General features: G+C 44.0%; 1 protein-coding gene and 1 pseudogene across 1 annotated transcript; one reads left to right on the plus strand and one right to left on the minus strand.

Annotated features, from left to right (window-relative positions):
* Window positions 1-36: 36 nt before the first annotated feature.
* On the plus strand, window positions 37-2,656 carry LOC139416775 (tubulin alpha chain). The gene is made up of 4 exons (XM_071165839.1): window positions 37-154; window positions 1,013-1,235; window positions 1,344-1,492; window positions 1,592-2,656. The coding sequence occupies exons 1-4, from the start codon at window positions 152-154 to the stop codon at window positions 2,570-2,572; spliced, it is 1,356 nt and encodes a 451-aa protein (XP_071021940.1). The 5' UTR covers window positions 37-151; the 3' UTR covers window positions 2,573-2,656.
* Window positions 2,657-2,928: 272 nt separating this feature from the next.
* Window positions 2,929-11,917, minus strand: LOC139417600 (melanocyte protein PMEL-like; annotated as a pseudogene).
* Window positions 11,918-13,257: the final 1,340 nt, after the last annotated feature.

The raw sequence follows: 13,257 nt of genomic DNA on the forward strand, positions 1-13,257 counted from the left end.
GGGAGCGCCGCCCCTCTCCATCAGCAGTTGTTGCGTCGGCGCTGACGGGCAGAGCATACAGTACACCCATTAATTCAGACACAAATAGAGATCTCTCTGCGTAGGCTATTTCTTTGTATTTTCCCTTATTGTTCGATCCTCCTCAGAAAAAATGGTAAGTCATGTAGTTTTTCAGCAATAATAAGCCTGAAATAATTACGTGTTTGATGTTTTCTGTTGAGAATTTCTCAAATGATGAGACAATCACTACACGACCGTATAGTGGCTAAAATGGGTCGATTTTTATTGTATCGGTCAATGAATTCGAAATAGGGGCGAATTTGCAACATCTTGGTGTTGCTAACCCATTTTTAAATGACGAATTGAGTTGGACTGAATCAATGCGTTTGGGATAGGTATTGCATGCTATTTCGGTTTATCACAAGGCTATTACATAAAGTGGTAGGCTAATTGAATGGGGATGGAATGAAAGAACAAAGCACTACATTTAGAATGCATACTTTTAGGTAGCTATTGAACACAGTTGAATTGTACAGTATTCATCAAATACAGCAGCATTTATTTATCTATCCAGGTAATGGATATACAATTGGAATAAAATGGGATTATATTCTTAAAGTCATCCATTGTGTTGCTATGTGGGAGAGGGCAGACTAGGTGGGGACAGAAGGGGAATATATGTCTCTACTGTAACATGTGTCTACAGTTGTTGACTGTAACATATATCAATGTTAATATGTCTAGTTTAACCCTGAAAATAAACCTATTCCACTCCAGCTTCCTTTTAATTCCTTAGTGATGTAGTATGACCTCCTTGTCAGTTTAGTAATGGTCATAGGTGTAAATGGCAAAATTCCTCTGCACATCAGTTGATTTGTCTCCATTGTAACTGTTCTCTAGTTTACATGTAGCCTAACCATTCTTCCACTAGGTGGTGTTTTTGCCAATTGTACATTTTTGTCAAATGTATTGTAATTCTGTTACACTACATGTTTTTCCATTTATTTTCCAGCGTGAGTGTATCTCTGTCCATGTGGGTCAGGCTGGAGTCCAGATTGGCAATGCCTGCTGGGAACTCTACTGCCTGGAGCATGGGATCCAGCCAGACGGACAGATGCCCAGCGACAAAACCATCGGCGGAGGAGATGACTCCTTCAACACCTTCTTCAGTGAGACTGGGGCTGGAAAGCATGTCCCCAGGGCTGTGTTTGTGGACCTGGAACCCACAGTCATCGGTAAGATTTCTGTTTCTCTTTTAATTGAAACAAGGGTATGTAAAATAGGTTTTCCTTTGCTTTCTTGCTATTGAGCTCCTTAATGAGCTGCTCATTTTCTCTCCTCAGATGAGGTGCGCACTGGGACCTATCGCCAGTTATTCCATCCTGAACAGCTCATCACTGGCAAAGAAGACGCTGCCAACAACTATGCTCGTGGACACTACACTATTGGCAAAGAGATCATCGACCTGGTGCTGGACAGGATCCGCAAACTGGTTGGTTTGATGAATGAATTAAATATTTGATCAACTATCTGATCATAATGTGGACATCTTTTTCTGCCCATTTATTGATGTGTTCCTCTTTCTCCTCAGGCTGACCAGTGCACAGGCCTTCAGGGCTTCCTGGTTTTCCACAGCTTTGGAGGTGGCTCCGGCTCTGGTTTCACTTCCCTGCTGATGGAGCGCCTGTCTGTTGACTACGGCAAGAAGTCCAAGCTGGAGTTCTCCATCTACCCAGCTCCCCAGGTGTCCACAGCTGTGGTGGAGCCCTACAACTCCATCCTGACCACCCACACCACCCTAGAGCACTCTGACTGTGCCTTCATGGTGGATAATGAGGCTATCTATGACATCTGCCGTAGGAACCTCGACATTGAGCGTCCTACTTACACCAACCTCAACAGGCTCATTAGCCAGATCGTTTCCTCCATCACTGCTTCCCTTCGATTTGATGGTGCCCTCAATGTTGATCTGACAGAGTTCCAGACCAACTTGGTGCCCTACCCCCGTATCCATTTCCCTCTGGCCACCTATGCCCCAGTTATTTCTGCAGAGAAGGCTTACCATGAGCAGCTCTCTGTCTCTGAAATCACCAATGCCTGCTTTGAGCCGGCCAATCAGATGGTGAAATGTGACCCTCGCCACGGCAAGTACATGGCTTGCTGCCTTCTATTCCGTGGTGACGTGGTGCCCAAAGATGTCAATGCTGCCATTGCCACCATCAAGACCAAGCGTTCCATTCAGTTTGTCGATTGGTGCCCAACTGGTTTCAAGGTTGGCATCAACTATCAGCCTCCCACTGTGGTCCCTGGTGGAGACCTGGCCAAAGTCCAGAGGGCTGTGTGCATGCTGAGCAACACCACTGCTGTGGCAGAGGCCTGGGCTCGGCTTGACCACAAGTTTGACCTGATGTACGCCAAACGTGCCTTTGTGCACTGGTATGTGGGTGAGGGTATGGAGGAGGGAGAGTTCTCTGAGGCCAGAGAGGACATGGCAGCCCTGGAGAAGGATTATGAAGAGGTAGGGGTTGACTCCATTGAGGGTGAGGGAGAGGAGGAGGGAGAAGAGTATTGAAATGCCCCTGCAGGCAAGCCATTGTCAAACACTTACTGTTGCATGATCTTATTATGATACCTAATAAAACATTGAATTAAATTAGCTATTTGTGCTCTTGGACTTTATTCACCACCTTATCTTGACAAAAATAAAGACATTAGTACAGTTTTGGGGGGGGATTTTAATGGGGAATATACATATAAATGTCTGACTTCACAGTAGTTTACAATACTATTCACTGATAAAACTTCCAGTATAAACATTTGAGGATGCACATTTAAGTTTGATGGTAATAAGCCAAATTATATCCATTAATTAACTTTCAGTTAAAAAATAAATGTATAAAAAATTGATTAAAGAAAAAGCAAAACATTTCAGATGACAGATGTTTCTATGCTGTTGTGTATTTGGCAGTTGAATGGGTTGTTTTCCATTCACACCAGCCTGTCATCGAGCAGTGGGCTGTTCTCTATAAGGTCCCATCGACTCAGAAGGTTCCAGAACAGTAGAGGCCCAGAGCTCCAACCAGGACTGCTCTGGGAGGTGGAGCCAACCACAGACTCCTCCTTCAGAGGAAGGTAGGCTTTGAATCGTCTGTGGAACAAAAGGAAAATTATTAATTACATTCATTTTTTCCAAGGCTCACTTACACAAATATGTCAATCTCAATGTGACTCATCTGGTAAAATAAAGGATGAAAAGGTCATGAGAAAAGTGTTATAAATTGTACAATATGCTGCATACAGTAGCCCTGAGACAAGGCTATACAGTGTAGACACCATAGGGGTAATGTCTCAAGCAAGCTGAAAAGGTTATACCTTGTGGTGATATGGAACTCTTCAGAGAGCTGTGACTAGAGTAGACCAATGCTGATTTGTGACTCACTTGTAAGTGTAGGCAATGGTTCCTGTGACCAGGGCAACGATCATTGCCATGGCTACAGTGCCAGCTGAGGACAGACTGGAACCTGCCACCAAAAAACCCAGACAATAATTTATGTAAAACAACTTAATATAACATCATATTACAATATATTAATTCTATTATTTACAATAACAATAGGTGTTGGACTGAAGGTGTTGGACTGATTGTCCCAGGGACCCAGATTCAAGATGTGGCGAGGCAGATGTGCAGAGCAGACATCTTACGGTACATACCCACGGTCATGCTATATTTGGCGCTGGTGACTGCCAGACTGACATCGTTGGTCATGGACACGTTGATACAGAAGATGCCGGAGTCATTGAAAAAGTGACGCAGTACCAGCTGGCACTCATTTAGAGGGGGCCACTGTGTTACACATGGTGTGGATGGGCATAAAACAGTCTGCATCGGACACCACCGTGCACACCTCTGTGGGAAGGCTGGGTGGAGAACAGACACAGGGTCAGAAACACTTGTTGAAACTCTAAGGACCGGATTCCTTTGCTATTTATTTTTAGATGTGATATGTTTTATGACTGCTGCAAGACAAATTGCCTCTCTGAGGACAATACAGTTTTCTGAATCTGAATTCCCTGACCCAGACTAATCCTGGACTAAAATGCAAGAATGATTTTAAATCCAGGATTAGGATTAATCTGAGGCACAAGCGGCTGGTTTCAATTTAAACAGGGAGGACGGGCTCATAGTAATGGCTGGAACGGAGTGAATGGAATGGTATAAAACACATTAAGCACAAGGTTTCCATGTGTTTAATACTATTCCATGTACTCCAATCCAGCCATTATTATGAGCCGTCCTCCCTTCAGCAGCATCCTGTGATCTGGGGCAATGAAACTGATCCTAGTGCCTAAGTGGTGGAATATAGGTCTACATACCTAGTGGATTTGTCTGTGGATCATGATTCTGCTTAGGGAAATAATAAATGGTGTGATTGTCTGAGACAGTCTCCCTTAATTGGGTCTGGAGAAGGAATACTCACCTCCCTTGGCAGGTGACAGTTAGATCCACTACGTTTCGTTCAACCTCAGATTCATCCATCTTGATCACAGCATTGTCCACTTGCACTATCTTCAAACTCTCAATGCCCTCTGAAGACAAAGACAGAAAGATGGGCCGTAAAATAATCCTGAATGTAAATCAAATACAATAATAGGATGGAGATTTACATGTTACATGTTACTCTTTAATTATTTCTTATTCTTATCTCTTGCTTTTTTAAGGTATTTTCTTAAAACTGCATTGTTGGTTAAGGGCTTGTAAGTAAGCATTTCACTGTAAGGTCTGTTGTATTTGGCGCATGTGACAAATAAAATTTGATTTGATTTATTTAGAGACAGTGGACTTACCAACGATGTCAATGCCAGTGCAGAAGGACCCATAGCGATAGATCACACAGTCATCATCCTTGGGTTTGTCATTGGCTTCACGCTTAACAACTATCCCCACGGGAGCTTGGCCTGTAGCAGTCTGTCCTGTATCAGGAGAAACAACAATGGATTCCAGTTACTAAATTGAAAATCCAACAATCTAAAGCACATTAGATGAACAGTTAATTTGCTTAATTAATCAGTTAAAATGAATATGTTATGTGTTTAGAACATACAGTACCTGCTGGCTCTAATTCCTCAGCAGCAGGGACAGTTGGAGTGTCAGGATTAACTTGAGAAGGTATCTTCGTGTCCCGAGCAGTGGAGGCTCCCTCCTCAGTCATGTCCTCTGTGTCAGTCTCAGCGGGAGCTGATGGGCCTACATTTATTGTAGCTTCCTGTGTGGCCACCATCACTGGAGCAGCTGACGCATCAGCAGCAGGAGCTCTCACTGGAGGTAGAAACAGGACTATTACATGTTCTATTTTCTTTGTCAATCCTGGCATAGCCTACATATTGAGTGAATCTCAAAAGTATTTTCCATGATTCCCCACATCCTTTCTTCTTGAAGACACTAAGGATGCAAAGAATCCAAGTTAAGACTTTAGAAATTCACTTCTGGACTAAAGCGCTTCAAGATGAGAATGACCTGTTGTGTCGGCCGGGTTTGCAGGCCCGATGGTGACAGCATTACCAGTGGGGTTGACACCAGCTGGTGTGGCACATGCTTTATCAGGGATAACGGCCTGTACGACCACCTGGGGCTTGAAGCCACCAGCCACTATATAGGTGTGGGTGACAGTCAGCTCTCTGGAGATGAGCGCCCCGCTGCTCTCACCAAAGTCCCAGTTGTAGGTGATGTCGGCGTCACTCAGGTACTCGCTGGGGTCGTGGAGGCTGATGGTGAAGGCTATGGCTCTGTTCTGGACGAAGCTCAGGTCTGCCTCGTTGATGTCGTTCACTTGGGTCATCGAGACTGCGAAGGGGATTTGATCTAAAGATATAGAGATGGAGAAAAACCCTCAGACACGCATCTTATTTTTCAAGTCAGCTGCTTATACATTCATCCATTAATTTGTTTGTCCATTCATTCATCCATTTATGACACTAACCAGTGATGGAGAACTGTGTTGAGGCATATCCCAGAGGGATGAACTTCTCATGGCTGCGGTAGTGGTAGATTACAATGTCCACGATGTAGGAACCCAGAGGGACATCGTCTGTCCCAATGGTGAGGGAGAAGGATGGGCCATCAGACACCTGCCAGTACTGACCTGTAAAGCAAAGAAAATGGCTTATTACATGCTTATAACAGTGTTACTACAGGTTTATAACATCTTTGGCAGACATTAAATAAAACATTAATTATGTAGGCCCGAATAGGTGAGAGTGGTCGCAGCTGCACTTTACCCCATGTCTTCCATACAAACACATATGCAGGGGGCTTGTCACCGCCCTTCTTGAAGGGTGTTCCGTCAGGAAAGACATCATTCCAGTCCATGTTTTGTGCAGGATACACTGGCTCAGACTGATGGAAATGTGTTCCTGGAGGAAAACAGGGCGAGTGTTGGTTTCTGCTTTGTCTTAAGACAGAGGAGTATGTATTATGAATTACACTATATATACAAAAGTATGTGGACATTCCTTCAAATTAGTGTATTTGGCTATTTCAGCCACACCTGTTGCTGACAGGTGTATAAAATTGAGCACACATCCACACAATTTCCATAGACAAACAGTGGCAGTAGAATGGCCTGTCCTGAAGAGCTTTGTGACTTTCAACATGGCACAGTCATAGGATAACACCTTTCCAACAAGTCAGTTCGTCAAATGTCTGCCTTGCTAGATCTGCCCCGGTCAACTGTTAGTGCTGTTATTGTGAAGTGGAAACGTCTAGGAGAAACAACGGCTTAGCCGCGAAGTGGTACGCCACACAAGCTCACAGGACAGGACTGTAGAGTGCTGAAGCGCATAGCAAGTAAAATTTGTCTGTCCTCGGTTGCAATTCTCAATACCGAGTTCCAAACTGCCTCTAGAAGCAACGTCAGCACAATAGTTATTTGTCTGGAGCTTCATGAAATGGGTTTCCATGGCCAAGCAGCCGCACACACAAGCTTAAGATCACCATGCGCAATGCCAAGCGTCGGCTGGAGTCTTGTAAAGCTCGCCACCATTGAACTCTGAAGCAGTTGAAACACGTTCTCTGGAGTGATGAATCATGCTTCACCATCTGGCAGTCCAACTGACAAATCTGGTGTTGGCGGATACCAGGAGAACGATACCTGCCCGAATGCACAGTGCCAATTGTAGAGTTTGATGAAGGAGGAGTAATGGTCTGGAGCTGTTTTTCATGGTTCGAGCTAGCCCCCTTAGTTCAAGTAAAGGGAAATCCTAACGTTACAGCATACAATGGCATTCTAGACAATATTGTGCTTCCAATTTTGTGGGAACAGTTTGGGGAATGGCCTTTCCTGTTTCAGCATAACAATGCGCCCGTGCACAAAGCGAGGTCCATACAGAAATGGTTTGTCGAGATCGGTGTGGAAGAACTTGACTGGCCTGCACAGAGGCCTGACCTCAACCCCATCGAACACCTTTGGGATGAATTGCAACGCCAACTGTGAGCCAGGCCTAATCGCCCAACATCAGTGACCGACCTCACTAATGCTCTTCTGGCTGAATGGAAGCAAGTCCCCGCAGCAATGTTCCAACATCTAGTGGAAAGCCTTCCCAGAAGAGTGGAGGCTGTTACAGGCTGCCATGATTTTGGAATGAGATGTTTGACGAGCAGGTGTCCACATACTTTTGGTCATGTAGTGTATGTAGAAAAAGAGAACGTAGTATTTAACCTCAAAATGTAATGTTTGCAGACAGCAACATGGCACTGTAGGCTCCAAATGGGAAAAAAACAATACAAATACTGTAGTCTCTCTCGTGACAGACTTAATTAACAATAGCTGGCTAGAAACCAGCATTCGTGCAAGATTTGGTTCCAATTGCCAAGATTACTGTATAAGTGACAAAAGACCCTCATATGGCCAAAAGCTTGGGAATGAGGTTCCCAGAACCCTGATCTTGTTCACCAGACATGGGATGAGGTTACCAAAACCCAGTCAGTCCTGGAGGAGGACTTACCATTGACGGTGCAGTTCTCAGCCCACACCACCTCTCCATCGGGCGTGACCTTCTGGTTGTGTGGGAACTGCAGCTTGATGGTAAAGGTCACATTGGCTCCAGTCAGGGTCGGTGCATCATTACCCACAATGAACTTCACCTTGCCACCTGTTGGGAAGAATGTACACTTTGAAGTCAATATCATTAGTATACTATTTCACAGAGATACTTGACTTACTTTACATAAAGTGAGCAGAGGTCATCCAAAAATGTCCACACATTTCAGTGTTATTCCAACCTCATAGTGTGGAAACGTATATAAAACACAGGAAAATCTCATTTTGGACTGCATTGGGCCTTTAAACCCCTTTTACTGCATGAGCAGCAGAGGTAATCCACAAATGTCCACAAATTTCACAGAGATATTCCTGTCACCATCAGTGTACACACATTGTGTTGAGACAGAGGATAACTGTGCATACCTTTCCAAGAGTCTTTGTACCGAGGATCTTCATCTTTCCAGACTGGATACATTTTCATATTCCATGATGGATATCGTGTGAAGCGACTTTTGGGCTCTGGAATATAATCATAGAAATGACATATAAAGCAGAGCATGCATTCATTAGAGTTGAAAAGGAAGGAGCTGACCACACTTTCAGTTGCAACCTTACAGGAGGGCACTGATAAACACTGATTATTTTCATATGCAGTAGTAGTATGTTTTATTTTTAATCCTGAATTTGGATTGAACGCTGAGCATCCACAAATGGCACCCCAGCCAAAATCACAACATGGATATCCCAATTAGAGGAGACCGCAAGGTGCTTATCAAGAGTATGATTGTTACAATAGGCTACTGTATCGTGCAATGATCCCACCAACGGTACAAGTTTACTGTTAAATTAAGAATTAACAGCCGCTGACAGATAATGTAAACTGCTGATTGGTGACAAATGACTCTTGATTTTTAACAATTAATTTAAAGCTCATGCTACTTGACCTATGTTGAAGATAGCATGCATTACTGCATTGGATCTTCATAGAGGCCCAATGACTGCAATGATGCTTCCCCAGAAAATCAAGGATGTCAACAGGTTTAATTCAGATTTGTGCAATTTTTGAAAAGCATTTGGCTATCAAAACGGACAATCTCCATTGAAAGGGTTTTTGTCCAGGACTAGGCTTAATCTGTGTCTGGGAAACTGACCCTTGGTCATGCAAAGGGCACATAGTGTTGCACTGTGGAGCCTCTTTCATAAAGCATCTAAGACAAGACCAAATGCAGTGTTCCTCAATACACTGAAAGGTTTGAATAAAACAAGTGTTGCCTGAAATGCCAGATGTGCTGGTCCATTTTTAGCCCAGTGGGCATGTCTAACTTGATCATTTTTTTGTGCAATATGATCATTATCTGACTAATAATGGGGGCCTCAAGGGGGAAAAAAATGGTTCGGTGAGGGGACCTCAAGGGGAAAAAATGGGCAGGTGTGTTAGAAATTCCTTGAGGCCCTCTCACTGGACCATTTTTATCCCCCCCACACATTGGGAAATCCTGGTGAGCCACAGCCTTAAATGAGGAATAAATCCCTTTTGTAAATTTAAAAAATACTTTCTTGAAAACATAAATGTAGATATGCCTGGATTATCTGGTATACATAATGATATCCAGAGTGGCTGTACTTACTTGCTGTAGCAGATGAAAAACACTGAAAGAGCTGTCCCTCTCCTCATGTCCTAAGTGTGCACGCTTCCTTTCCACCTTAAATATGAAACATCCCTTTTCTTCTCCTGCACTGCAGGTTGGAACAAACTCACAAAAGCATTGTGATTACTGGCTTTATAAATGCTCTAATCTCTGACATAACAGCAGTAGTACTAGAGCCCTCCTACCCCACTGAAACCTGTGATCCCAACCCCCCAAAGGCACTTGTGACCTATCTGGTTTTCCTAGAACAGTAAAGGAGGGCTCACTTATGTAAAGGCACACAATGAAATGGAGATCCAAATGTATTTTACATTCACATTTTAGGTTGACCTTTGTAGACCATGTGTACAAGATTTCAGAAGATACCTGAGTGTAAGAAAGAAGTTTAACTTGTCTGGTGACACATGGAGTGATATTATTTGGGGAGTGACGTCCACCAATCCATTTAAAAGTAAGACATGAATAGAAGAGAACACACCTGTTGTGATTATTTCCCATTAGGCTGTGCAGTGTCTTGGGACTTTTGTCTATTTCTGTCTTCTTTATCTTAATTTGTTTCCATACAGTAGCCTTATAAACTCACTATTACCTACACATCTTCATGAGTGAATTTAGATTCATACTGTATTTGTTAATCTGATTACGGATGGGTGCAACAACTTGTGAAATCAGCAGTCTACCTTCCCAAGGCATTGAGCTAATAAAGCTGCATACAAACATGGCCTCTTTCTTGCTTTCTTGAGTAAGGAAGCTCCAAAATGCAGGTGTTTAGGCTAGCTCAGTGCTTTCTGTGGTGGTGTGGCATCCAGCGGGAAGTACAGAGCGTAGGGTTTGGTAATGTTCTCTAGTTGCACCGTGATTGGCTCAGTGTTCTGGCACTCTTGGGGACACTACGTCACCGCAAAATATACAGGGACCGCTAGAAAGTTCAAAATCCCTTGGGTGCTGCCATAGATTTACATTAGACGTGCCCATCCAAGAAGGCTCAAGGTCATTGGCCACAGAAAAAAATCAATCAATCAATCAAATCATGTAATATATTTTTTATATTTTACCCCCTTTATTCTCCCCAATTTTGTGAAATCCAATTGGTAGTTAAGATCTTGAATCATATGTATTTATAGAGCCCTTTGTAAGGGATTTCCTCCTCTTCTTCCGAAGAGGAGAGGCGAGAAGAATTGGAGGACCAATATGCGGCGTGGTAAGTGTTCATGGTTCTTTAATCAGAGAAACTATACATGAACAGAATACAAAAAACAAGAACCGCGAAAACCCGAAACCAGTCCCGTGTGGCACAAACACTGACACAGGAGACAACCACCCACAAAATACTCAAAAAATATGGCTGCCTAAATATGGTTCCCAATCAGAGACAACGAAAAACACCTGCCTCTGATTGAGAACCACTCTAGGCAACCATAGACTTACCTAGACAACTACACTGAACACAACCCCATATTCTAATAAACCCCTAGACAAGACGAAACACAATAAATCCCCCATGTCACACCCTGGCCTAACCAAAATAATAAAGAAAACCCAGATAACTAAGGCCAGGGCGTGACACCCTTCTTACATCAGTTTATGTCACAAAGTGCTGTACAGAAACCCAGCCTAAAACCGCAAACAGCAAGCAGTGCAGGTGTAGAAGCACGGTGGCTAGGAAAAACTCCCTAGAAAGGCTGGAACCTAGGAAGAAACCTAGAGAGGAACCAGGCTATGAGGGGTGGCCAGTCCTCTTCTGGCTGTGCTGGGTGGAGATTATACCAGAACATGGCCAAGATGTTCAAATGTTCATAGATGACCAGCAGGGTCAGATAACAATAATCATAGTGGTTGTAGATGGTGCAAGAGGTCAGCACCTCAGGAATAAATGTCAGTTGGCTTTTCATAGCCGATTATTCAGTGCATCTCTACCGCACCTGCTGTCTCTAGAGTTTAAAACAGGGCCAAACAGGCAGGATATAACCCCACCCACTTTGCCAAAGCACAGCCCCCACACCACTAGAGGGATACCTTCAACCACCAACTTACTATCCTGAGACAAGGCCGAGTATAGCCCACGAAGATCTGACCGAAGTTAGCTTGCAGGCCCCCGGCCCGCAAGAAGGAGTCACTAGAACACAATGAGACAAGGAAATCTTCCCGGCCAAACCCTTCCCTAACCACGCAGAGCCAATTGTGCGCCGTCCCATGGGGCTCCCGGTCACGGACACTATGACACAGCATGGGATAAAATCCTAGACAGCAGTGGCGCCTCAGCACTACGATGCAGTGCCTTAGACAGCTGCGCCAAAATCACGCTATATCTACTGTAGCTTTGATTGGACTAATCATGTCAACATCATACCTTCAAAATCTTAGCTAGCAAGCTAGACAAGCAGCTATCTTCATGAATCAAGTCGAGAATCTACTGGCAAATCCTTTTCAATCTTTGTGATATGAAGAGAAATTATAGATAAAACGTATATCAGTGCTCATCGGCCATTGGACATTACACAACAAGTTGGAAATCACAAATTCAACATGAACGGTCTGGAAGGAATCAGTGGCTAACTGCAAGAGTTGCAAAGCAAGCATTATTTTGCTTCCCCTGCTATTCGGTGGAGAGGGTATGTGGTCTCCTTTTCCAAGCTTAAAAGGATAAACATTCACACGCAACACCATGGGCCAGAAAAGGTTGAATATATTGATGTGACCTCTGCTGAGTTCAAAACAACTGGAAACTCAGAACTGGGAAATTGTTGGCCGGGGTTGGAGTTGCCAAGAGGAAGGCATGGCCAGCCATTGAGAAATGCTTATTGAAATTTCGATTATCATGGATTTATTGGTGGTGACCGTGTTACCTAGCCTCAGTGCAGTAGGCAGCTGGGAGGAGGTGCTCTTGTTCTCCATGGACTTTACAGTGTCCCAAACCTTTTTGGAGGTAGAGCTACAGGAGGCAAATTTCTGCTTGAAAAAGCTAGCCTCTGCTTTCCTGACTGACTGCGTGTATTGGTTCCTGACTTCCCTGAACAGTTGCATGTCGTGGGGACTATTCGATGCTATTGAAGTCTGCCACAGGATGTTTTTGTGCTGGTCAAGGGCAGTCAGGTCTGGAGTGAACCAAGGGCTATATCTGTTCTTAGTTCTGCATATATATTTTTGAACGGGGCATGCTTATCTAAGATGGTGAGGAAATTACTTTTAAAGAATGACCAGGCATCCTCGACTGACGTGATGAGGTCAATATCTTTCCAGGATACCCGGGCCAGGTCGAATAGAAAAGCCTGCTCGCAGAAGTGTTTTATGGAGCGTTTGACAGTGATGAGGGGTGGTCGTTTGACCGCGGACCCATAGTGGATACAGGCAATGAGGCAGTGATCGCTGAGATCCTGATTGAAAACAGCAGAGGTGTATTTGGAGGGCAAGTTGGTCAGGATAATGTCTATGAGGGTGCCGATGGTAACGGATTTAGGGTTGTACCTGGTGGGTTCCTTGATGATTTGTGTGAGATTGAGGGCATCTAGCTTAGATTGTAGGACTGCCGGGGTGTTAAGCATGTCCCAGTTAGGTCACCTAGCAGAACG

The sequence above is a fragment of the Oncorhynchus clarkii genome, chromosome 9, assembly GCF_045791955.1.
Source record: "Oncorhynchus clarkii lewisi isolate Uvic-CL-2024 chromosome 9, UVic_Ocla_1.0, whole genome shotgun sequence".
Taxonomy (NCBI): Eukaryota; Metazoa; Chordata; class Actinopteri; order Salmoniformes; family Salmonidae; genus Oncorhynchus; species Oncorhynchus clarkii.